Genomic DNA, 25415 nt, shown 5'->3' with positions numbered 1-25415 from the left:
TGAATTTAGTTCATGCCGCAATGATAATTATAATATTATTGAGAGAATTATTTCATTGATGCTTGCTATAATGTTAAATGTTAAACCACTTCGATATCCTTTTTTACAATATAACGTAGACTATTGAGAATTCAATTTAAGAAAATTCCAAAATCTAATCGTAATAAAACATTAAAAAACATCATTCCTTCTCCGGAATCCGCTCTTGAGATATTCACCATCTTGCGTCGTCATAACTGTGCAAATGGATCATGATGAGGAACGAGCCGCACTTGGGCGACACCCATTTCAGTTTTAAAAAACCCTTAATGTGCCGTGACTGCATAGTCTAAGCTCAAAATTATTAGGGACTTTTAGATTGAGTGGACGAGAACACGACGAACGCCGACTGATCATGCGTGTCAACGTACCTAACTGCCCATGTTGACTACAATTAGAAATCTGTTAGATAGCACTCGACGATATACATGCATGCAGGAAGTAACGCTATGAACATCACGGACAAAGAAAGAGGACAAAATATACAGTTCCTCATTCTACCCTCAACAAAAGAACATCCCTTCACTGCTATTATGTAAAAATGTGTAGAACAGGTGAATATGCATGTGACACATTTTTACATAATAGCAGGGAAGGGATGTTCCTTTGTCTACCTGAGGAACTGTATATTTTATGCGCACGCGGCATACTAGTACCTTGAGCATGTAAAGGCGCTACATAAATATCAATATGTATGTATTAGATTTAGGAAAATCAAGGTTGACGCATTCTCGATCGCCGACTGAGACGACGTAACGCATGCGCAGTGCCTTAAAATGACGTCAAACGTTGCAGTCAAAGCTGTTGACGTGCAAATCTAAAATTCCTTATTATCAAGTTACAGACACGTACTTGTAGGATCAATCTTCACGATCCAACCGTGAAGCGGATGTGAAAAACTGCTGCTTCACTGCTTTTGCATGAGATTCTGGTTTTGAACCTCACAGTCGTCTAACCGAATCTTAATCCTCCAAAATATGGCACAACCATATAGGAGGATAACTCAAATGTTGAACTATCTTGCAAATTTACGAATCTACGACATCAAGTCTCAAATCGATCATCCAGCTAAACTAAAGTACCCTTCAAAAAATGGGCAACAGGGTTATGTAATAATGTTCATTAATTCATTTCTGACGGAGGAAAAATTAAACACGTTCTTAGTATATATATATATATATATATAAAATAAAATATAATTTATAAATATATATTGAATGACAACAGACAGAAAGAAAACACATAAGTAGTAGTATTGTAAATCAAGGGCTTCGACTCAATGATAAAGCCGACGAGACACTCCTTTTTTCCAGAATGAAGTTAAAGTCCATTGTCCAATCATTGGCCAGAGCAACCATTCTCTACTTCATGAATATTCATGCTTAATTAAATTATGCGTTCAATAGCACGTATGCATGGCCAAACAATAGCAAACTGTTATTGGTCCAAGCTTTAATTTGCAGCTCTTCGCCCACAGCCCCTAAATATAAAAGGAACGTTTCCTGGATAAAGTTGTCATTGCTTATTGAGAATCTGATCGTGCTTTTGACCCGCCTATTTGCAACGTTCTTCAGGCCTTCATTAACACTTTGTATAATCATAACTTCGCATTTCTCAAAAAGCTGAAGTGGCTCCTGTTATCCTTCCATATTAGAGTGCCTTAGTAAAGGGAGGATATGAAGAAGGATTCATCGTCACAACTTATCCAAACTCGAACAATATTCTGCGTGGAGAAGGCCAAGGGGAGACGTAGATCAGCAAGATCAAGGCGGGCAAGAGGTAAACCTATACGTTACAAACCCTTCGTATTCTAAAGTTCTTGTCGGAACAAAGTGAATACACCAGGAATCCAAAATGCCTTCGAATATTGCCCTGTTACTTGCAGTGAGTTTTCTCAGTATCATCATTCGTACCGCTGAGTCATTCGAGTGCTTTCCTGGAGGAAAAGAAACCGAAAAGCTCGTAGGGGGCTACGTACAAGTATACTGCAAGCTAGATGATGATTTGCAATCCGGTGAGTCTTTTATTTTGGAGAAAAGTGGAGCACAAATCGGGCACTGTTCCTACAAACGTTGTAGAACTTCTCATCCTTACGACTTACAACTTCCAATTAAAGGGTCCAAAAATATTACGTTTGAAATCAGTAATCTCGCACCAGAAAATTCAGGGGCATACTTTGCCTCTCTCAAAAACAAATCATCAGTAGTGTTGAACAGTGTTTTAGTTTTGAACCTTACTGTCACTAACCCGATCGCCAATGAGCCGAATTGTGATATGAAACTGAGATATGACTCTTTAGAATTCGAGGTATCATGCGAGGCGATGTTGTACAGCTACGGGGAAACTACACTTGTGCTAACAGTAGTGGACAATGGTTCAGATGTTCACATTAATTCACATTCAAACAATACATTGAATGCGTTAAGCAGCTTACAGTCTTACAGTGCAAGCAGTACGGTAAAGTTTATGTTAAGTTTGAATGCATTTTTGACAGGGGCTCTTATGCCTATCGAATGTCGGTTGGTATCAATGCATGGATCTCATGTCTGCCATTACCCAATGTTCTTTCATTTGGAAAATGTTATGACTAATGAATCAGAATTTGGCTGCAGACATCGTATGATGGAAGTTTGGCTAGTAAAGACTAACTTCAAAACGCTGAAGCTGCACCCGGGCGAACCGACTATTGTAGACGCTAGCATGGCTGATGAACATGTATGTGGAATAGAAACACGGGGCTCGATAAACATACGCAGTATTACAAAGGTTAAAGTGGAAGAATATGACATTTGTTATACTGCTAATGTCAAGCAAGGTTGGTTGCAGACAACCATTAATATAATGCATGGATGTGTATCACCAACCCAGATCGATCGCTCAACACATAGACCCACTATTGCCAGCAATACGCTGGGACTATTTCTGACAACGAAAGTTACAGCAGACGACACGTATAATTCCACAGAAATCACAATATCTGTGGCACAGAGTAACACTGAGGTCCATTTCTACTCAAATGAATCTACAACTACAAGTCGCGATTACCAATATTTGAAATACGCTACTCTTTTATCCATAGTAGCAAGCGTTACAATACTTTTCACCATTACGACATGTTTGTATCTAGCGCGCCAAAGGATGAATGTAAATGGCGAGAGAAACTTGCGACTGCGGTATTACCGGTACGATCCACATCGTGGAGAGGGTGTTGCTACCGAGAGGAGAGACAGTCAAGCAGTGGCACCCACCACTCTTGCGACATCGAATTCAATTCACTCGCTTCAGGGCTGTCGGTTGAATGTCAGTCAAGTCCAGCATGTCGATGTTGATGATGATTACACCGGTGATGTCACTGGAGCGCTTGTCAACCGACCGGCGTTACCTCCAAGAGGACATGTAGAAGGTTTTAACCGTAAGAGAGATTGCCATACACTCCCTGCAGAACTCAACAAAGGTGGTTCCCAACAAAACTTATCATTCGCAGTGGTGACACCAACATGCCAGCGGGTAACATGGTGCCCATCTAAGGAAGTTCAAAACCAAAATAAAGGCCGTCCTGCAACCGATGGACTGCAGGACTCTGAGAGTATCTATCACACGGTGAAAGACGTAAACCAGGGACCTGGGTGTGCTACGACAACTCTTCCATGTGGTCTTGGCTCGTCTTGCTCGTTTCCAGGGGCCTACGCGGATCTTCGCAACACACATGACGAAATCGAGGGGGTGGTAGAGCCCGTACAAAGTCAAGATAACCAACTGGATATTCGTCATCCTAGTCTAGAGGTGAATTTTAACATAGCTGGTAACAATCACGACATCTCGGTGGAAGATCTGTACGCCAAGCCCAACAAGAAAGGCAAATGATCAACCGCTCTTGCGTCCACTCGATGTTATGAATTATTGGATAAAAAAAAAAGCATTTTACCCAAGTGTCTGACCGATTTATTAGGCTATAAGTGACTGTGACAATCAGAAAATATGAATATCAGTTGATGATTTATCAATGTTAACAATATGTTAAACTGACAGGCTGTTAAATGCAGAACATAATTAGGTGAAAATGAGATAATGTCACTCCCTTTGAGACACCTTACTCTAAGTCATTTATTTCATTTCATTTTTACATTTGTTCATTTATTTCCATATCCATAAAAACAAAAGATCATTACAACAATATACATTATATAAAAAATTACATGCAATCATACAAGTTAAACAGTATCAAAGATACCAAATTTACTAGTCGGAAATGAGAAAAGGGGAACTAAAATAAGGCCAAAGGGCCTTGTAAAATAAGTTCCCAAAAAGTATAAATTATCATTTGGTTTTTAAACTTATTTTGTTACTGAAAGACAAGTAAACAAATTTAAAAACAAGCAGTGGATTAAAAAAAAAAAAAAAACACACACAAAAAACCAGAAAAACAAAAAAGCCAGAGGAACAGCAAAGTCTAAAATATGATTATGTTTTATGTCAGTATTTGGACAAGTAATAAATTTTCCGATTTTTTAAAAATAATCTTTGATTATTGCAAAGGGGAATATATTTTGCTAATAAATTCCAAATCACCGGGAGATTACACCGAGGAGATTTTTCTTCATACATAAACATAATTTTACAACGATGAAAATTGGTTCGATTTCTTGTGTTATAATTATCAATACTGAGATTCGTAGGAAACATGTTCGAAATAGTATTTGGAAGAAGACTATGAAAATAAAGGATCCTTAGACCGTAAGCATTGAACAAAAATGCAAGGCATTAATTACATTACTCCTCAAGATTTTCCTCTGTATGTAACAATCAAAGGATATACATAATTATGTTCATACAAAGTTTAATCGTGTGGATGGAGATTTTTTCCTTCCTCTAATGCATTAATTATTTGAAGAGAAGGAAATAAGAAAAAGGAAGAGGTCGTGTAACAGCTGTAATTCGGGCATGTTAAACCTGTCTCAAATGTATTATACCCATTAATTAAAAGAGTACACTTTCAGATTTATCAACTTAATATTATGTAAGAGTTCTATTATATATTTTCCACATAACTTCAAATATCAAATTATTTTCATTGTAATATTTCAAATATTTGCACGCATATTAAACGTTGTTATAAATATTCTGTCATGGAATATACAGTTTTGTATGAAAGTATATTATTTTCTTTTCTTTAAATAATGTACATAGTTTTGTATACTATCACTGGAGACAGGCTTTTACATACGACCCGGCCTTCCTGTCTTGTTTCCAAATCATTTACTTTCATTAATGTACTTGTTCTTCTTGTCTTCTCTGCTTGTTATACATTGATATTAATTAAAGAAATTATAATGTTTATTTACCTTACTTATGTTGTATATTTTCAATTAAAGGATTGAATAAAGTGATCTTGAACTGAAACTTGAACTGTTCGTAATGTATCAATTCATACTTGTAATGACTCTATCTACATATTTTCTACACAACACGCTATATTTCAAAGTGATTCTTCATTGTTAATTATGCAAATGCATGCATAATTTCATATGTTTAGCTTGTAATAAGGAGTAACGCGCCCCTACGTAACCGGCGTTCTACACTACTGGTCAGTGAGAATCATGGGCGATGCAGTAGATAGCAGTGGCGTAGACAGGTTTGTACACCTGGGGGGGGGGGGGAGATGACTCAGGGGCGGATCTAGCTTTTTGCTAAGGGGGGGGGGTTGACCAAAATAATGACGATGCAGAGCATCGTCCACGAGCCGCGAAGCGGCGAGCCGATTTTTTTTGGGGTGTTTATTTGAACCCCGTAAGTGATGTTTTCCTGGCATCTATTAACACAATGGAGACCATAAAAAGCAGTGCATGATAACGTCTTTTTAAATCAAGTAACAGTTAAATACACAGTTATATCCAGAGTTATCATGTGTTTGGTTAAGTTACCAGATGAGTTGGATCTCTTCTCACAATATTTGCACTTGAAAGGGTTTCTCTCCAGCGTGCGTTCTTTTTTCTTTTTTTTTCCTTTTTTTTCTTCTTTTCGTTTTCCTTGTTTTTTTTTTTTTTTTTTTTGGGCCGCCCAAGGGGGGGGGGGGGGGTTTAAACCCCCTAACCCCCCCCCCGTAGATCCGCGCCTGTTTAATCTTGTGGTTATCTTGTGGTTTCCAAACCACAAGATAACCACAAAATACTTGTAAGATTTTCTTTTTTTTACCGTCTGAATTGGCTTTCACCGTGTGAATGCGGCTAATAACAATAAACACAATTACAATAATGATGAGGATTATTATTGTCATCATCATAATTATTATTATTATTAATATCATAATTGTTATCATTATTATTATTACTATTATTATCATCATTATGACTTATTAAGTAAGCAAATATCATTCCCCAAAACCTAGGGGGGGGGGGGATGATTGTACATGCCACCCCCCCCCCCCCAGCTTGTGAGGTGGGGGGATGCATCCCCCTCATCCCCCCCGTTGTCTACGCCCCTGGTAGATAGTACTATTAATGTTGATTATCTATATTCGCTATTTATGTTTTTTTATTGTAAGAACGCTTATTAGGCCTTCCTGAAATGACCATCCTTCACAATGTATTAATTCCTATTAGTCTCTTAGTTCTCCCCCCTCTCTCCACTCACTGGTCTTCTTCGGACACACTCCTACCTTCCCTTACCTAGCAATATGAGGAGTAACAAGGTCGTAGCACATAGAGTATATAGTTTGTGAAATAACAAATCTGGGTTCTTCTTTTTCTGGTCTTCACCTGACAGTGAATGCCCCTGCCTATTGTTTGCGTATACAGAGGGGTGGCTGCTATATTAATCACGTCATCTTATCGGTATCATCATCAATAAAATACCATCCCGAACTTTATATTATTGATTTGTTTTGAGTCATCTGTATCTGTATGTCTAGTCAACTCCCTGATCTAGTTAACACTCGCTATATTAGTCACGCTACGTGGACTACCAAATATCTTATTTTTAAAGTGTGTCATATACATGTACTATGATGTCCTGGCCTTTTATAAATGTTTTAAATAGGTGAATTGAATTGTTGTGTTCTCATCTAACTACTGATATAGTTTATATGTTATTGTAGTTCTGCCAATTGGATATTACGCAAACCATATTTTATTTATTTATTAATTATTTATTGAAGTTTTATTTAAAATAGGGTTCGTAAATTCAGTAAAAAAACTGTTTTCCAAGTACGCCCTCTATCATCTTTGATACCTCTGATCTGAAAGGGGAATTCCCTTACAATGTATTACCGCCATTGGACACACAAACTAGCTTCTACGTGTACTTGACTAGCTTAATTTAGGGTCAGCGCATATGAGCTAGTGTGCATAGATGTACACACACTGCATTAGCGCTCGCTGTCACCACTGTGAATTTGACGAATGAGGTCGGAGGGTGAAGAGAGCAGTAATGTTCTACATGTATGCACAGTTGCACACTATAATTTCGCTTTTATTGGTTTTAAAATCCTGCGAAATTACATGTGTATCCTGTCTTGGTATTTGTTTATTACATGAGGAAAAACGCACGCGATTTCAATGAGATACGGTTACTGCGGGTTGTCGTGACGGGATGGACATACAACACGGATAAGTGGAAAGAAAATTCATATCGGTAATTCAGCATGGCTTTCTTCCACACCTCGAGTTTTCAACTGAAGACACTGGTCTTCCTCGTATTGATGTCATACAAGAGAGCATGTAAGTATGGCACACATGTCGATGAAGTTGATTAAAAGTGCCGAAAGTGATTATGAGACGGACGGTTTTTTATTGAGTATTCAAAGTATCACTGAGGGGGGGGGGGGGTATTCACGTGACACAGGCAATAAACTCAATCACTGGCATTAATTCCACTGATGCAAGAGAGATGAGGAAATAAAGAAAAGTACGAAGTTATCACATGTATTACATTGGAGGTACTAATAATGTACTTAAAGATGAAGTTGAGTTCTGGTCATGCAATTGCATTGTGATAGAAACGGTGTGGAATCGACCAGAAAAGGTTGATCATCTAGCATATAAAAATTTGTGTGTATTGCAAGGTTCTGGAATCATCAAAATGATAAGAAATTTTGCGAAGTCTTGGTAAAGTTACAAACACTGTACACAGAAAGATGTATATGGGACTACACGAACACATGGTGTAAAAATCCTACCCTGGATTTTTACGATGTTACATGACATATTTAGAATATGAAGGCATTTAAAGAGCCATGCTTTTCAGGGAACATGTCTTATCTGATGTTCTTCCACACTTTCATAATAAGAATGAGAACGCTCACAAATTATTTTTCACCTCTTCCCAGAACTCAACCTTGTCTTTAACAAAACAAATATTTACTAAACATAGAACTGCGAAATAACAGCGTGGACGACATGCAGCTCTATGTAATAGTTTATTTTTTTCCTTCTGAATCCCATGTAGTTGCTGTTGACAGTTCTGTTCGCTTGTATGGAGGATCTTCGGATAAAGAAGGATTCGTTCAAATCAACGTGACAGGTGAATGGAGGACCATCTGCAGTGACGGATGGGATGCACTGGATGCTCTGGTAACCTGCAGACAGCTTGGGTTTACTGAAGGATATGCTATGCTTTGGTCGAAGCAGAGTTCTTCAGATTATTGGTATGGTGCGACACCTGGTATGGTGCCAGAACCTACCTTTTTAACAGAGGGAAGCAATTTCGCTTGCAACGGAAACGAGGAAACCCTGTTATCCTGCAAGTACACGAAACACGACACATATTGTCCAACATTAGCAACAGTCACTTGTGGTATGCATAATTTCTACAATTTTGTCGATTTAAGTGCTATCAAGTTTGTTTATTATGTATGTTTTTTATATTAAAGTTTTGGAGAGTATTTATTCAGTTATAAACCCGTTTTTAGTCACATGTAATATTGCAGTATTGAAAGAAAATAACATTAACAATAATAATAAGGGGGACATGAGCGGAGATTTTAATTTTTTTTTAAAGCAATGTCTCAGATTTCTTCCAAAATTTCCATCGATATTTCACCCCAACCTTCTATTCCGGTTGTCATTTCTACAGGCATCACAGCAGCCAAATACAATGAACTACTGGCCAATGCTAATTTATGCCAATTCGTGACCTGACAGTGTCACAAATAAGGTATAACTGACGTAATGAAATGCCTAAAGCCCTGAGCTTCCGGAGCTCTGCCCCTCCCCCGAACCCAACCAATGGCCCTAAGGCGGGTCCCTGGATGCTCATATGCCCGTAATCTATTGCCTCACACCCCTGAGCCTCCGGGGGCTCTGCCTCCTGGACCCCATGCCAATTCATGACCTGCCAGTGTCACAAATAAGGTATACAAATATGCTCATCTGACCGTAATTTATTGCCCCAAACTCCTGAGCTTCCGGGGGCTCAGCCCCCTTGGACCCCACGTCAATCAATTCGTGACCTGCCAGTGTCACAAATAAGATATCAAAATATGCTTATCTGATGGTTATATTTTGCCCAAAACCCCTTAGCTTCCGGGGGCTTCGCCCCTTGGACCCCACGTCAATTCGTGACCTGCCAGTGTCACAAATATGGTATCAAAATATGCTTATCTGATGGTTATTTAATGTATGAAACCCCTGAGCTTCCGGGGGCTCTGCCCCCTGGACCCAACACCAATTTGTGTCCTGCCAGTGTCACAAATCAGGTATTAGAATGCTAATCTAACAGTAACTAAATGCCTCACACCCCTAAGCCTCCGGGGGCTCCGCCTCCTGGACCCCATGCCAATTCGTGACCTGACAGTGTCACAAATGAGGTATAACTGACGTAATTAAATGCCTAAACCCCTGAGCTTCTGGGGGTCTGCCCCCTGGACCCAACACCAATTTGTGTCCTGCCAGTGTCACAAATAAGGTATTAAAATATACTCATCTGACAGTAATTAAATGCCTATACCCCCTGAGCTGAGAAACGTAAGCGGGGCCTGCATGTAAGAGTGGGGTGATGGGGATTTTTGTAGTCGACCCCCCCAAACGTTTTTGCCACTGCCGGTGTCACCATTACGTACCAATATTTGGCTCGCATAATTTCAAATTTGGCCCCCCCCTAAGAATCCTGGATCCGCGCCTGCCTCGACATACAATGTATCGTCGACATTGGGCACACAGACTGCATAGGATAAGCGTATATGAACTAGTGAATACACGCACTGCATGAGCGCTCGCTGTCACCACTGTGAATTTGACGAATGAGGTCGGAGGGTCAAAAGAGCTGTAAATTCGCTCCAAGCACATGACTATCAGTGTCATCTGAATGTTCTACATGTATACACACTGTATGTTCGCTCATATTGGATTTAAAGTCCAGCAAAATTACATTTGTACCCTGTCTTGGTATTCATTTATTACATGAGTAAAAACGCACGCGATTTCAACGACATACGGTTACTGCGGATTGCCGTGAAGAGATTGATATACCACACACACACACACACACCGGATTATTGCAAAGAAAACTCATGTCGGTAATTCAGCGTGGCTTTCTTCCACACATCGAGTTTTGAACTGAAGACACTGGTCTTTTTTTGCTTATTGATTTATTAAAAGAGGGCATGTAAATATAGCACGCATGTCGATGAAGTTTTATAGATCAAAATTGATAAATGCCGAAATTAGGTTATGAGGCGGACAGTTTCTCAATGAATGTTCAAAGCATCACTGCATGAGCACTTGCAGTCATGGCACTTTCGGATGTTCGTGGAAAGATGTAGATGTACAATTTCCTGACTTGACTTGACTTAAGTGCACAGGACGGAGTGTGCCCTTGCGCTCCTACGGGTGGTCTGCCTCCATTCACTTCTGTCCTGGGCTTGGTATTGGGCAGCCTCTAGGCTTATCCAGAGTCTTGGCGGATTTGGTGTTTCCACCTCAGGGGAGGACGTCCTGGTGGCCGTGGCAAATTAAAGTCATTGGTGTGGACTTGTATTGGTAGGCGTCCCTGTGGCATACGTACCACATGTCCAAACCATTTCAGGCGGCGGTTGGATATTTCCTCATTTATTGTCTTGGAGATTTTCAATGACTTTCTGATGTCTACGCTTCTAATTTTATCTAGAAGATGGACTCCTGCTATTGTCTGCAGACATCTCATCTCAAAAGTTCCAGTTTATCCCGGTCTGTTTTCCTTAGCTTCCACATCTCTGACCCATAGGTGGCTATAGGACGAATGAGGGGTTTATAAATCCTGACCTTCAGGGCTCTTGAAATATCTTGGTTGGTCCATATATTGTTTCTCAGTCTGCCAAATGCCCAGGAAGCTAGATTTGTGCGTCTCATGACATCCTTGGTAACCGAGGGGACTACACTTCCAAGAAAGACAAAGTCTTCTACTTTCTCTATAGGGTTGCCATCTATTGAAATCTCATCATCGTTTGTCATGATTCTGCATTTAGCTGTGTTGAATTTCATTCCCCATTTATCACAGACTTTTACCAGTTTGTTTGTTGATGTTTGGAGTTTGTCATAGATGAGTTCGAGCAGAGTGGCGTCATCTGCATAGCGGATGTTGTTGATGCGTATGCCACCCATCTGAACCCCACTGTCTAGGTTTTTGACATCTGCCATCACGAACTCTAGGAAGATGTTAAACAGACTTGGGGAAAGAAGACAGCCTTGCCTGACGCCTGTCATAACTTGGAACCATTCCGTAACTTTACTATTTACGATGACAGAACATTTGGTCTGATCATACATATACTTAATGAGGTCAATCAGATCCTTCTCAACTCCTATTGAAAGAAGGCACTTCCATAAAGCTTTCCTCCAGACAGTATCGAATGCTGCTTTGAAGTCCACAAAGTTCCAATGAATGGGGATACGTCTCTCTTTGGCCTTCTCCAGCACTTGCCTGACAATGAAAATAGCATCTGGGAGTGGGTGCCATATAGAATTCTCTCCACGTATTCCCTGCGTGTCGTAAAAGGCGACTAAAAGGGACTGCATTGGGCAGCAGCGATGCAGTGAGAGTTCAGGCGGATTATCCTATATCAGGGACAACGGCGCCTCTCAGAACTGGTGTTCACATGGATATATTCATGGTCACCACACTGCGGTGGGGAAGGCAACGGGAAACCACCTTCATTATTCTTCCCAAGATATACCATGGAAAGTCACAATTCAAAGTCAAAGAGAAACGGCGTGAAGGGAACCTCTATAAATAGAGGTGCCTCGCTCGGTAGGCCTTCCCATGTGCGACAGGTGGGACCCGATCGTCATTCAGCATCTGTCCGTAACCGTAACATCATGCGCATCGGCACCTGGAATGTACGAACTCTCTACCAGAAAGGGAAACTGGACAACGTCGTGCAAGAAATGAATAGGATGAGAATTAATATTCTAGGCATTAGTGAAACAAGATGGACTGGCAGTGGAGAATTCACAGTTGAAAAACATAAGATGATCTATTCAAGAGTGATAAGACATGAAAGAGGTGTAGGGGTGCTTCTGGATCCATTCACGGCTAACTATGTTCTCGGCCTTTGGGCAGTCAGCGACAGAGTCTTGTTGGTCAAATTACACGGGAAACCTCTCCACATGGCAATAATAGTGGTTTATGCATCCACAGCGGAAAGCACAGATGAAGATATTGACATTTTTATGAGCAATTAGAGGCAGCCAAATTAATACAATGTAAATCAAATGAAATTGTAATTGACATGGGAGACATGAACGCCAAGGTGGGAAGAGGCAGATATGGTAGAACAGTAGGGCCATACGGTATTAGAGACACAAATGAAAGGGGTAACAGATGGGTAGAGTGGTGCGAGGCCAAAGGAATGGTCATTGTCAATACATGGTTCAAGGAACATCCAAGAAGGATATATACTTGGAAAAGCCCCGGGGATCGTGCAAGAAATCAGATTGACTACAACACAAAAAATGAACTGTTTAAAAGAGGTGTAAAACAAGCTAAAACATATCCGAGTGCAGACTGTAGGAGTGATCACATTCCTGTTGTGGCAACTCTGCAATGTAAGCTAAAGAATATGAAAAAAGCCAAGTCAATCCAGAAGGTAGATTTCGAACAGCTACAGAATCGTGATGTTCGCCTCCGATACACTGTCAAAGTACAAAACAGATTTAATAGTTTCACCGACCAGGGAGAGGAGGTCACTTGGGCGACATTCTTATAGAAACAGCTGAAGAGACATTACCTAAAAAGGAAAAGAAAAGTAAACAGAGATGGATGACGGAGGAGATTCTAGCAAGGATGAGTAAAAGGCAGAAGATTAAGGACAGAGATGGAAGTCAATACAGAGAGTTGGACAGAGAAATTTACGACCACTGCACAAAAGCTAAAGAGGAATGGCTGAACAAAAAGTGCGCCGAGATAGAGAGAAGTTTTAATGCAAACGATGACCTTTGTGGAAAGAAACTTCGGAGCTCCAAGTCGGGATGCATCAAGGCAAGGGATGGATCAGTACTGGTTGAAATGAAGGACCTAGAATTCTGCTCTCAGAAGTGAGGTCAGCGATCAGTATGATGAAGAGGAACAAAGCTGCTGGTCCTGATGGACTAGTAATGGAGATGGTCGAAGCATTGGAGAACTATGGTGTCATGAAACTAACTGAAGTCATCAATAAGATCTATGATGATGGAAAATTTCCAGATGACCTGTGCAAATCGATATTTATTACACTTCCCAAGAAACCTGGAGCAGTGGAATGCGGGCAACATTGAATCATCAGCATCATGAGCCATATCACAAAGATCATCTTGCGAGTTCTAATTCAAAGAGCAAGGAATCACCTAACTCCAGAAATTAGTAATGTGCAGTTTGGTTTTGTCAAGGATGCCGGAACTAGAAATGCTGTTTTTGTTCTGTGGTCTATAGCAGAAAGGGCCGATGCAAGAGGAGAGCAAGAAATCAAGAGAAGGATTGCACTTGCAAAATCAACTTTCTATAAGTTAGAAAACATCCTAAAGAATGAGAAGCTGAAGATGAAAACGAGACTCCGCGTACTCAATTGCTACGTGTATCCAGTTCTAATATATGGATGTGAAGCTTGGACCCTGAAATCAGAGCTAAGAAAGCGACTGGAAAGTTGTGAAGTTTGGTTCCTGAGAAGGATGCTAAGAATTTCATAGAAAGAGTTTCTAATGATGAGGTTTTTGCCATGGCAGGAACAAGACGAAAGCTTCTGAATAATATAAGAGGTCGACAGCTGAGCTTCTTGGGCCATGTTATACGGAAGAATGGTTTGGAAAATCTTGCACTGACTGGAAGAATCGAGGGGAGGAGAAGTAGGGGTAGAAGGAGGATTCTGTGGATGAGTAGCTTAATGAGTGGGATTTTATGAATGTGGAATTGATCTCGGGGAGAATGAATTACTTCATAGAATATGGGATAGAGAGTTGTGGCACTCCATGGTCGCCAACGTCTTAGGATATGGCACATAGCAGAAGAAGAATCAGTGGTTCCTTTGGAGCTCCGGAATCCACACTGCTTTTCCGATAAATGCTCTTCAATTGTCTCTTGGATCCTACTGAGCACCATCCTGCAGAAAACTTTAGCCGGCACTGATAGCAGTGTTTTGGCTCGGTAGTTTGCTGGGTCAAGTTTATCCCCTTTTTTGTACACGGGGGTAATAAGGCCTTTGCTTCACTCAACTGGTGTCTTGCCTTGCGTAAATGCAGTGTTGATAATCTTCAGGAAGATCTGTGCCATTGCTGGACCACAAGCTTTCAGTGTTCCAGCTGCTATATTATCAAATTCAGTTGCTTTGTTATTCTTTAGAGCCTTGATCGCAGCTTTAACCTTTTCTATGGTAAAAGGTGTAGTCTCGCTTTCAGTAGGAGGAGGTTCAGGTATATTGCGAAGTGTGTTGGTGTCTGTCGGGAACTCTGTATTAAGATAGGTGCTGAAATGTGCTTTCCAGCAATCCAAAACATCTCCTGGAGCAGTCTTGAGAACTCCCTCTTTGTTCTTCGCTGCTGGCTGTATTTTCTCCTTCCTGACTGACTTACACTGCGAAAAACGCATATCATCAATATGTATCCGCTCTCTAAAAAAAGATAAGTAAAATTTTATCTACGTTGGGTAAAAAAAACAAGGAATATTTCTTTGCTATTCTGTTTCTCTAATTTTTTTCTGCTTTCATACAAATGGACTACCCTATCTTCAGATAAGCTCTAAGTAATAGCTTTTTCCTGATATTTTCTGAATCCCATGTAGTTGCTGTTGATAGTTCTGTTCGCTTGGATGGAGGATCTTCAGATAAAGAAGGATTTGTTCAAATCAACGTGACAGGTGAATGGGGGAACATCTGCAGTGACGGATGGGATGCACTAGATGCTCTGGTAACCTGCAGACAGCTGGGGTTTACTGAAGGATATGCTATGTTTTGGTCGAAGCAGAGTTCTTCACATTATTGGGATGGTACGACACCAGAACCTACCTTTTTAACAGAGGGAAGCAATTTCGCTTGCAACGGAAACGAGGAAACGCTGTTATCCTGCAAGTACACGAAACAAGACACATATTGTCCAACATTAGCAACAGTCACTTGTGGTATGCATAATTTCCACGATTTTGTTGCGATTTAAGTGCTAACAGGTATATTTATATGTCGGACAAAAGAGAATCTATACCAGATAGTTGATATTGTTTCTTATATTATAGTTTTCGAGAGTATTTATTCAGTTATAAACCCGTTTTTAGTCACATGTAATATAGCAGTATTGCAAGAAAATAACACTCTTTGCACTCAAGGTGGACATGAGCGTAGAAAAGAAGATTTAAAAAAAAAGCATTGTCTCAGATTTCATCCAAAATTTCCTTCGATATTTCACCCCAACCTTCCGCTTTTCATTTCTACAGGCATTACAGCAGCCAAATACAATGCAGTACTTGCCAATACTAATTTACCGGCCGACTTTGATTCTCGACAATTGATAAATACCGTCGGCACTTCAAACGGCAACTCGCATGGCCAATTGCTTGTTACACACAACAACAACCAAAAACCTGTACATCTGACTGGCGGTGTATGCGACATGGACCAGCAAGCGGCTATGTTGATATGCGATGCTCATGGATATAGTCGTGGTGGAGAGGTAAGCCAATGTGTATTGGTTTATTGTTCGAGAATTAAGTTATAACAAAAATCAGACACCAACAACAAAACAATAATTTTGTGAACCGTCTCTTGAGCATTAACGAATATTTTTGGGTGGTATACTCCAAATATTCACAGTACAGTGTAACAATGTCGTTGTAGGATACGCATTATATCTCAGAAGAAGACACGAACAGATAATATGCCATAACTACAGAGTATTTAATTAGTTTATTCAGTTAACAATTTTATTTATTTATTATCATTTTGTTCTTCTTGTGGGAGGGCAAAGGGGAGGGAGATGTGGGGGATTTTGTGACTGATTCGGAATAAGTTTTATTTTCATGATGCTAGAAAAGCAAAGTCTGACCCTACATTAGTGAGGCAGACAAAAGTGCATCGGTCATGTCATATTAAATGTTGGATAAAACGTTTCCTTTGATTCTGGTATTTATATCGTTGTTGCCATTTGGCACACAATTTAAACGAAGAACCAAAAGGTTTCTTTAAACTTGACTTCTTTTTACCAGCATAAGGCACTATGAATATAATATACATGTAGGCTATATAACTAATTAACATTTAAGATATGTAGTTAAAGATAAAGTTGAGTTCTGGTCATGCGATTGCATTGTGAAAGAAAGGGTGTGGAATGGATCAGAAAAAGTTGATCATGTAGCATGTAAGTATTGGTGTGTACTGCAAGGTTCTGGAGTCATCAAAATCATAATAAATTTCGCACAGTCTTGGTAAAGTAACAAGCACTTACACAGAAAGATGTATATGGGACTACCCAAATGGTGTCGGGGGCCCGACACCTTGATTTCCTTATCTTTCTATGCTCTTAACTCAGCCATTGTACATTTTCTACCAAAATTGTTTGACAAATTACATTTATTTGTAATCTTGAAAATTCAGTGTTCGTTTCGTTTAATTAAAAAAAAACGCACAACAACAACCAGAATTCAAGTTTATCGTTAATGTTTTTGATTCAATACCTTTCCATGACCTTGTTTGAGAATGCGATTCTGGGTTACATATTTCGTTTGAAATGCTACTGTATGGGGATATCACCATCAACTGGATGGAGGCTTCATGAAAAGTAAAACTTGGCGCATGTATTTAGACACGTGGGGTTTCGTTTTATATTGGATTAATTAATCCTTCTACATTCGATGTTTTTCTATCTTTTTTTTGTAGCTGTGTATGGCATTTCAATATAAATCCTTATTTAGCGTCAAAATCATATATTGTTTCACAGTTTAATGTTTTATATATATGCTGTTATTTGCATTCCCTTCGTACCGTGTAGAAAACCAAAGTCCCAACACCAGAAGGCCTACCAATGTTTATCGGCACGATAACATGTCTTGACTCATTGAGATTAGACTACTGCAAAACCCAGTTCACATCGACGGGCGTGTGTCCTGATGGCATCAAATATAATGGAGTGCAGTGTTGTGAGTCAACATTTTTATCATTGGTCTTGTGTCTTTTGTATTTGTTTGTATTTTTATGCCACATAGCCTCATCTCTGCCTCTAGATTTCCCAACAAAATTATAAATATACTTTCTCCGTAAATATTCTTGATTTACGTCTTTGATCAAATGTTCAAGAAATGTTGATTTGGATGTGTTCACGATTATTACCACAACATTAAAAATATGCCTCCATATTCACAAAACTTGTGTTTATTTCAATGATCTAATATTGCATAAATCTGGCTCTAGATATGTTCTTCATTACTACTTTCAAGAAATATTACAGGTATTTTGGATTCAGGAAAGAATAGCATATTTCAGTCCACATTTACAATACGATTCTTATTCATTGCTGGGATTTGCAGCCCATGGAAACGAAATGGTTAAGATGCATTTCTAGTGTGTTTCATGGTAAGATTATCAGGAAAATCATTTAGGTAAAGCAAAACGTTTACCCTAATTAGAGTTCAGATTGTTTGTACGTAGGCCTAGTATAGTTTAGTTATACTCTTTGTAAGATTGTTGTTATTATACTCATCATGTTTATACTCCCTATATATCTACACTGTCGCTCATAAAGTTGGAATATTTGTGTTTTACCCCAATTTATGGAATTATTTTAACATTAATTTAAAAATAATAGATCTAGGTAAAAGTATATATTCTCAGATTTTATTGAATAATAATTTGCCATTGTGTGTTTTGCGTGACTGCTAAAGCATGTTTATGCTACTATGCTTATCTACTAGGGGACCTACGCCTTTAATTCATAAATGACAGTAATGAGGATTAATGCCCCACAAAAGGGCACTAATATAGCACATCGACACGGTTCGATCCTGGGGCCTCACAGTTGCGAGGCCATTGCTTTGTCACCGAACAATGACTGTACGCAGCGGGGGCTAGGGTAGGGGGCAGTTTCCATAAATTTAAAAAAAACAGAAAATGCAATAATTCTCAATAATTTATTGCATTTACCCTGGTTCCCAACATAAAAAAATTCTCTGTGTGCCCATACCTTGTACCATAATGCATGGCCGTCCAGAGTTTTTTTTTATGTTGGGGACCGGGGTAAAATGCAATAAACTATTGAAAATATATTGCATTTTCTGTTTTTTATTTTATTTATGGAAACTGCCCCCTACCTTAGCCCCCGCTGCGTACAGTCATGGTTAAGTGATAAAGCAATGGCCTTGTAACTGTGAGGCCCCAGGATCAAAACCGTGTTGATGTGCTATATTAGTGCCCTTTTGTGGGGAATTATTCATCATTACTGTCATTTATGACTGAAGAGCGTAGGTCCCCTAGTAGATAAGCATAGCAGCATACACATGCTTTAGCAGTCACGCAAAACACACATTGGCAAATTATTATTCAATAACATCTGAGAATGTATACTATTATCTAGATCTATTATTTTAAAATTATTTTAAAAATAATTCCATAAAGTGGGGTAAAACAAAAATATTCCAACTTTATGAGCGACAGTGTATGTAAAATATGTTTTATGGACCTCTGCCTTGTGTAGATGAGTCTGAAATAAAGTTCTGAATTGAATTGAATTGAATAGAATATCACTGAGGGGGGGGGGGGGTATTCACGTGCCACAGGCAATAAATTCAATCGCTGGCATTAATTCCGCTGATGCAAGAGAGATGAGGAAATAAAGAAAAGTACGAAGGTATTACATGTATTACATGTATTACATTGGAGGTACTAATAATGTACTTAACAAAACAAATATTTACTAACATAGAACTGCAAAATAACAGCGTGGACGACATGCAGATCTATGTAATAGTTTATTTTTTCCTTCTGAATCCCATGTAGTTGCTACGGTTGATAGTTCTGTTCGCTTGTATGGAGGATCTTCGGATAAAGAAGGATTCGTTCAAATCAACGTGACTGGTGAATGGAGGTACATCTGCAATGACGGATGGGATGCACTGGATGCTCTGGTCACCTGCAGACAGCTGGGATTTACTGAAGGATATGCTATGTTTTGGTCGAAGCCAAGTCCTCCCCCCCATTATTACTATCATTCGACACCTCCGCCAGAACCTACCTTTTTAACAGAGGGAAGCAATTTCGCTTGCAACGGAAACGAGGAAACGCTGTTATCCTGCAAGTACACGAAACACGACACGTATTGTTCAACATTAGCGACAGTCGCTTGTGGTATGCATGATTTCCACAATTTTTGGCGATTTAAGTGCTAGCAAGTATGTTTATATGTATGACAAAAGAGAATCTATACCAGATAGTTGATATTGTTTCTTATATTATAGTTTTAGAGAGTATTTATTCAGTTATAAACCCGTTTTTAGTCACAATCATGTAATATAGCAGTATTGCAAGAAAATAACACTTTTTGCACTCAAGGTGGACATGAGCGTAGAAAAGAAGATTTTTAAAAAAAGCATTGTCTCAGATTTCATCCAAAATTTCCTTCGATATTTCACCCCAACCTTCCGCTTTTCATTTCTACAGGCATCACAGCAGCCAAATACAATGAAGTACTGGTTAATGCTAATATACCGGCCCACTTTGATTCTCGACATTTGATAAATACCATCGGCACTTCAAATGGCAACTCGCATGGCCAATTGCTTGTTACACACAACAACAACCAAAAACCTGTACATCTGACTGGCGGTGTATGCGACATGGACCAGCAAGCGGCTATGTTGATATGCGATGCTCATGGATATAGTCATGGTGGAGAGGTAAGCCAATGTGTATTGGTTTATTGTTCGAGAATTAAGTTTGAACAAAAAAATCAGACACCAACAACAAAACAATAATTTTTTGAACCGTCTCTTGAGCATTAAAGACAACGAATTTGTTGGGTGGTATACTCCAAAAATACACAGTACAGTGTAACAATGTCGTTGTAGGATACGCATTAGATCACAGAAGAAGACAAGAACAGATAATATGCCATAACTACAGAGTATTTAATTAGTTTATTCAGTTAACATTTTTATTTATTTATTATCATTTTTTTATTCTTGTGGGAGGGGAAAGGGGAGGGAGATGTGGGGGATTTTGTGACTGATTCGGAATAAGTTTTATTTTCATGATGCTAGAAAAGCAAAGTCTGACCATAGACGTATGGTCTGACTCTACAATAGTGAGGCAGACTAAAGTGCATTGGTCATGTCATATTGAATGTTGGATAAAACGTTTCCTTTGATTCTGGTATTTATATCGTTGTTGCCATTTGGCAAACAATTTAAAAGAAGAACCAAAAGGTTTCTTTGAACTTGACTTCTTTTTACCAGCATAAGGTACTATGAATTTAATATATATGTATATAAATAATTAACATTTAAGATATGCAGTTAAAGATAAAGTTGAGTTCTGGTCATGCAATTGCATTGTGAAAGAAAAGGTGTGGAATGGATCAGAAAAGTTGATCATGTAGCATGTAAGTATTGGTGTGTACTTCAGGGATCTGGAGTCATCAAAATCATAATAAATTTGGCCCAGTCTTGGTAAAGTAACAAGCACTGTACACAGAAAGATATATATGGGACTACACAAATGGTGTCGGGGGCCAAACACCTTGATTTCCTTATCTTTCTATGCTCGTTACTCAGCCACTGTACATTTCTACCAAAATTGTTTGGCAAATTACATTTATTTGTAATCTTGAAAATTCAGTGTTCGTTTCGTTTAATTAAAAAACACACAATAACAACCAGAATTCAAGTTTATCGTTAATGTTTTTGATTCAATACCTAGCCATGACCTTGTTTGAGAATGCGATTCTGGGTTACATATTTCGTTTGAAATGCTACTTTATGGGGATATCACCATCAACTGGATGGAGGCTTCATGAAAAGTAAAACTTGGCGCATGTATTTAGACACGTGGGGTTTCGTTTTATATTGGATTAATTAATCCTTCTACATTCGATGTTTTTCTATCTTTTTTTTGTAGCTGTGTATGGCATTTCAATATAAATCCTTATTTAGCGTCAAAATCATATATTGTTTCACAGTTTAATGTTTTATATATATGCTGTTATTTGCATTCCCTTCGTACCGTGTAGAAAACCAAAGTCCCAACACCAGAAGGCCTACCAATGTTTATCGGCACGATAACATGTCTTAACTCATGGGGATTAAGGGACTGCAAAACCCGGTTGACATCAACAGGCGTGTGTCCTGATGGCATCAAGTATAATGGATTGCGGTGTTGTGAGTCAACATTTTTACCATTGTTCTTGTGTCTGTTGTATTTGTTTGTATTTTTATGTCACAAAGCCTCATCTCTGCCTCTAGAATTTCCAACAAAATTATAAAATATACTCTTTCCGTAAATATTCTTGGTTTTACGTCTTTGATCAAATGTTCAATACATTTTGATTTGGATGTGTTCACAAAAACTACTACGACATTAAAAATATGCCTTCATATTCACAAAACTTGTGTTTATTTCAATGATCAAATATTGCATAAATCTGGCTCTAAACATGTGCTTCATTACTACTTTCAAGAAATATTACAGGTATTTTGGATTCAGGAAAGAATAGCATATTTCAGTCCACATTTACAATACGATTCTTAATCCTTGCTGGGCTTTGCTGCCCATGGGAGCAAAAGGGTTAAGATGAATTTCTAGTGTGTTTCATAGTAACATTATCAGGCAAATCATTTAGGTACAGCAGAACGTTTACCATAATTTAAAAATAGAAGCAAAATTGGACAGTCGATATTTCACTGCCCGGTACTGACATTGATATCCATAACTACAACAATCACGACCCCGCATATGATGAAACTTTAGAAAAAAACAGTTCTTAATTTTCTTTTTAAACGAAGAAATTAAAACTTGAAGGTAAGCCAATCGAAAGCAAGTATCCGTATTACCATTGACAATAGTAAAAAGTGAAGCTTGAATCTTGAACTGTGTATAATACTTGTAATAAGAAGGAAAAGAAAGATTTTTTTCTTCTTTTTTTCTTCCAGATACAACAGAGAGACCGTCCGTCATTGGAGCCTTCGTTTTCGCTGGCGTGTCATCCATTTTAATTCTCATTGCCGGTGCGTGTGGTGTACACTGGATTCGGAAAGATCGGAAAATTCCACACGCCGCTCTTGAGAACGAGCCTGATGACGTCATAGCCTGTCAATCTGACTCAGAACCATGACTTGTTATTGATCTTTAATTTGCCAGTTTACTGTTTATTGTAACTGTAATGATAAGGTATCTTATTATACATGTAAAGAGGTGACTGGTTTTGATGACTAGCCATACACCCCACCCTGTTGCCCCATAAAATGATGTATTTCACACGACGCAGTTCATGCAAAAGGCTTTAACAAAGACGTGAGTATGACCCCACAACATTATTTTGTTAACACTCTACATTATTTATGTTAAAGACCGTGTCAAAAATCCACGTTGCTACAATAACCACGAAAGGTGGCGTGAGCTTAGTTAGCTTCCTTTTAATATCCTGCAGAATACTTGGGAGTATCTCAGTAGTGGTGCTGAATAGCATATTCAACAACTGTGTGTGAATCCTGTAGAGAATAGCAAAGATAAAACAAAGAATGCCTATTGTTTCAAATTACACAAATTGTTCCTTTCACAAAGTAAATAGTTAAAACTATTTAAACTGGAAAATGCATTACTTTCTACACTTTTATCTGTAATATGTTCTTTTCTCTTAGACTGCTTTCTTTGTTAGCAAACTCAAGTAAATACATGACCTTCAAAGAGTATTTATCAAGTTTGAGACTGGAGTAAAGCAACTAGAAATATTGAGATTTATGTTCAAACTCTTATGATATAACTATTTCTTTCACTACTACTTCAATCAAAGTTGTCTTCTTTAAAGCAAAGTAATGAATATATTGCCTTTGTCTTTGTCATTAGCATATTATAAATCACATTAAAATGATCCATTCTCTTTCCTCACTATTAAAACAAGTATCCCGATGTTACACCAAGAACGATTTAAACAAGGCTAATCGTAAGGCGAATCACTAAAAAATATCACTCCGCTTTATAATTTGTGCGTACATGTACCGTAGGTGGTGGTAAATCAAGTCTTTATTAGAGATCATGTACACAAAACCAAAAACGGCAGGTTATAATGAACAATACATACAATAGCAAAGTACATTAACAATAACAATACAAGTTGCAGTGTAATAATATATGTGATAACAAGGAGCACCGGGATAAAGAGAGAGGGAAAAGGAAGATGTGAAAAGGAGAAAAGGAGAAAAGGAGAGGAAAACAGAAGTGGCATAGTACAGAACAGGGTAAAAGAAGAAGATTGTAACATTATGGTGAGGAAGCTAGGAGATCCCCATACATGATACATAAATGAATAGTGTATAATTGAATCGAGATAAATTGCGTATTACGTTAAATATTGTCATTTTGGTACAGAATGGTTACAAGTTCATTGATAAACAAAACAAATATGAAAAATTAATGTATATAGATTGATAAATTAAAGGTATTGATCAAATTGCCATGCTGGCTCACGTCTACTTTGGAATATTACATAAGAACTAAAAAGAACGGCCTTCAATATTTCGTCCATGGATTCCGGGTACCTAGTTGAGTTAGTGATTTTGAGGAACGTTAAAGGTACTATGTCCCATTTGCAGGCCAGAAAAATGAAAAAGTTAAATTCCAACTGCATTTGAAAGATAATACTAATTTAGAACTTCCCTAAAAAAGGTGGGGCTTGAAAATGTCTTCAAGTTGGAAAATAACGACTATTAGTTGTCAAATCGACTTTAGGGCTATAGAGCCCAAAAGTAATAGTCTTGATTTTCAGACAATTGTATCGAATGGTCATACGTTTTATGCTGCGCAAAGATTCAATCAGTTTAATCTTGGCCATCACAAGAAGTGGGTTATTGATGTAGACAAATGCTCATGTACCCTTTACAACTCTTTTCATGTATGTTATTACCAAAGAAAAAAAAAGCCAGTCAGTCACTCGATAGTGTCTGACAGTGAAGTCTAGCAAGTAAACGGGTTTCCTTGCATAATTTGAATATGAGGACACTGCTAACTTTTAAAGTTCACAGATAGGACATACATGACATATTCATAATTCCTGCAAAGTTCTACAGCATTTGAGGTTGGCTGCAAAAGGGACATAGTACCTTTAATATAGGCAGTTTTCTCTTCTAATTTCTCCCCCTTTTTTTTCTTTCTCACTCTTCTTCATGTATTACTCACTACAAAAAGCGAAACATCTTCGGCTCAAATAATTATGTGCGGTGCAAGGTGGTTATTAGGGGTACAGGTGTACCCTTTTAGTTCTAACTACGAAATTGACCAGAGCCTGTTGGTGATTAATGTCTGTTGATTTCAGGAGTATTGGGATTACTTTTTCGTTTTCTATGCCAGATTCTGTTATAAGCATGGCTCTCTCTATAAGACAGAGTGGGCATTTGCATAAACAAAATGTTTAACTGTTTCTTTTTCGTGCTCACAGTTTGAACAATGACCGGTCCCATGTTGATTCAATTGAAATAGAGTTGCATTTAAACCTAAGTTCCCCATTCTTAGGCGATGAAGAACAGTTTCATGATTTCTGTTGTTCAAGTAACATACAAATGTTTTTGATACTAGAGTTTGCGTTTCCCGTAGGGGGGGGGGGGGGATGATGTTTCATTCCATCTTTTTTGCCATATCTCTATGTAGTATTTCTTTATAACATAATTTGATTCTGCTCTGGCAAGAGCGTTGTTGATTTCTATATTTTTATTTAGTCCTGCTTTAGCAAACCTATCTGTTATCTCATTGTGTT

At 38.5% G+C, this 25415-nt stretch overlaps 1 protein-coding gene across 2 annotated transcripts; it reads left to right on the top strand.

Moving 5' to 3' along the window:
- Positions 1-7287: 7287 nt before the first annotated feature.
- LOC100889475 (lysyl oxidase homolog 2) lies at positions 7288-24058 on the top strand. Of its 2 annotated transcripts, XM_030976907.1 has the most exons (9): positions 7288-7754; positions 8482-8829; positions 15259-15594; positions 15904-16139; positions 17454-17601; positions 19454-19801; positions 20114-20349; positions 21681-21828; positions 22600-24058. In XM_030976907.1, the coding sequence occupies exons 1-9, from the start codon at positions 7679-7681 to the stop codon at positions 22779-22781; spliced, it is 2058 nt and encodes a 685-aa protein (XP_030832767.1). In that variant the 5' UTR covers positions 7288-7678; the 3' UTR covers positions 22782-24058. The 2 variants fall into 2 exon arrangements, with proteins under 2 accessions (XP_030832767.1, XP_030832768.1); XM_030976908.1 differs by lacking the exon at positions 8482-8829.
- The last annotated feature ends 1357 nt before the right edge of the window (positions 24059-25415 follow it).

The sequence above is a fragment of the Strongylocentrotus purpuratus genome, unplaced genomic scaffold, assembly GCF_000002235.5.
Source record: "Strongylocentrotus purpuratus isolate Spur 01 unplaced genomic scaffold, Spur_5.0 spur5_scaffold_9, whole genome shotgun sequence".
Lineage (NCBI taxonomy): Eukaryota > Metazoa > Echinodermata > Echinoidea > Camarodonta > Strongylocentrotidae > Strongylocentrotus > Strongylocentrotus purpuratus.
The sequence above is the reverse complement of the archived record's forward strand: the minus strand, read 5'-3'. Positions and strand labels throughout refer to the sequence as shown.

Excerpts from the sequence above, each read along its gene's own strand:
- LOC100889475 (XM_030976907.1), top strand. The coding sequence starts at position 7,679 with ATGGCTTTCTTCCACACCTCGAGTTTTCAACTGAAGACACTGGTCTTC. Across the intron at positions 7,755-8,481 it reads GATGTCATACAAGAGAGCAT|TTGCTGTTGACAGTTCTGTT; the intron begins GTAAGTATGGCA and ends AATCCCATGTAG. Across the intron at positions 20,350-21,680 it reads GATATAGTCATGGTGGAGAG|AAAACCAAAGTCCCAACACC; the intron begins GTAAGCCAATGT and ends CGTACCGTGTAG.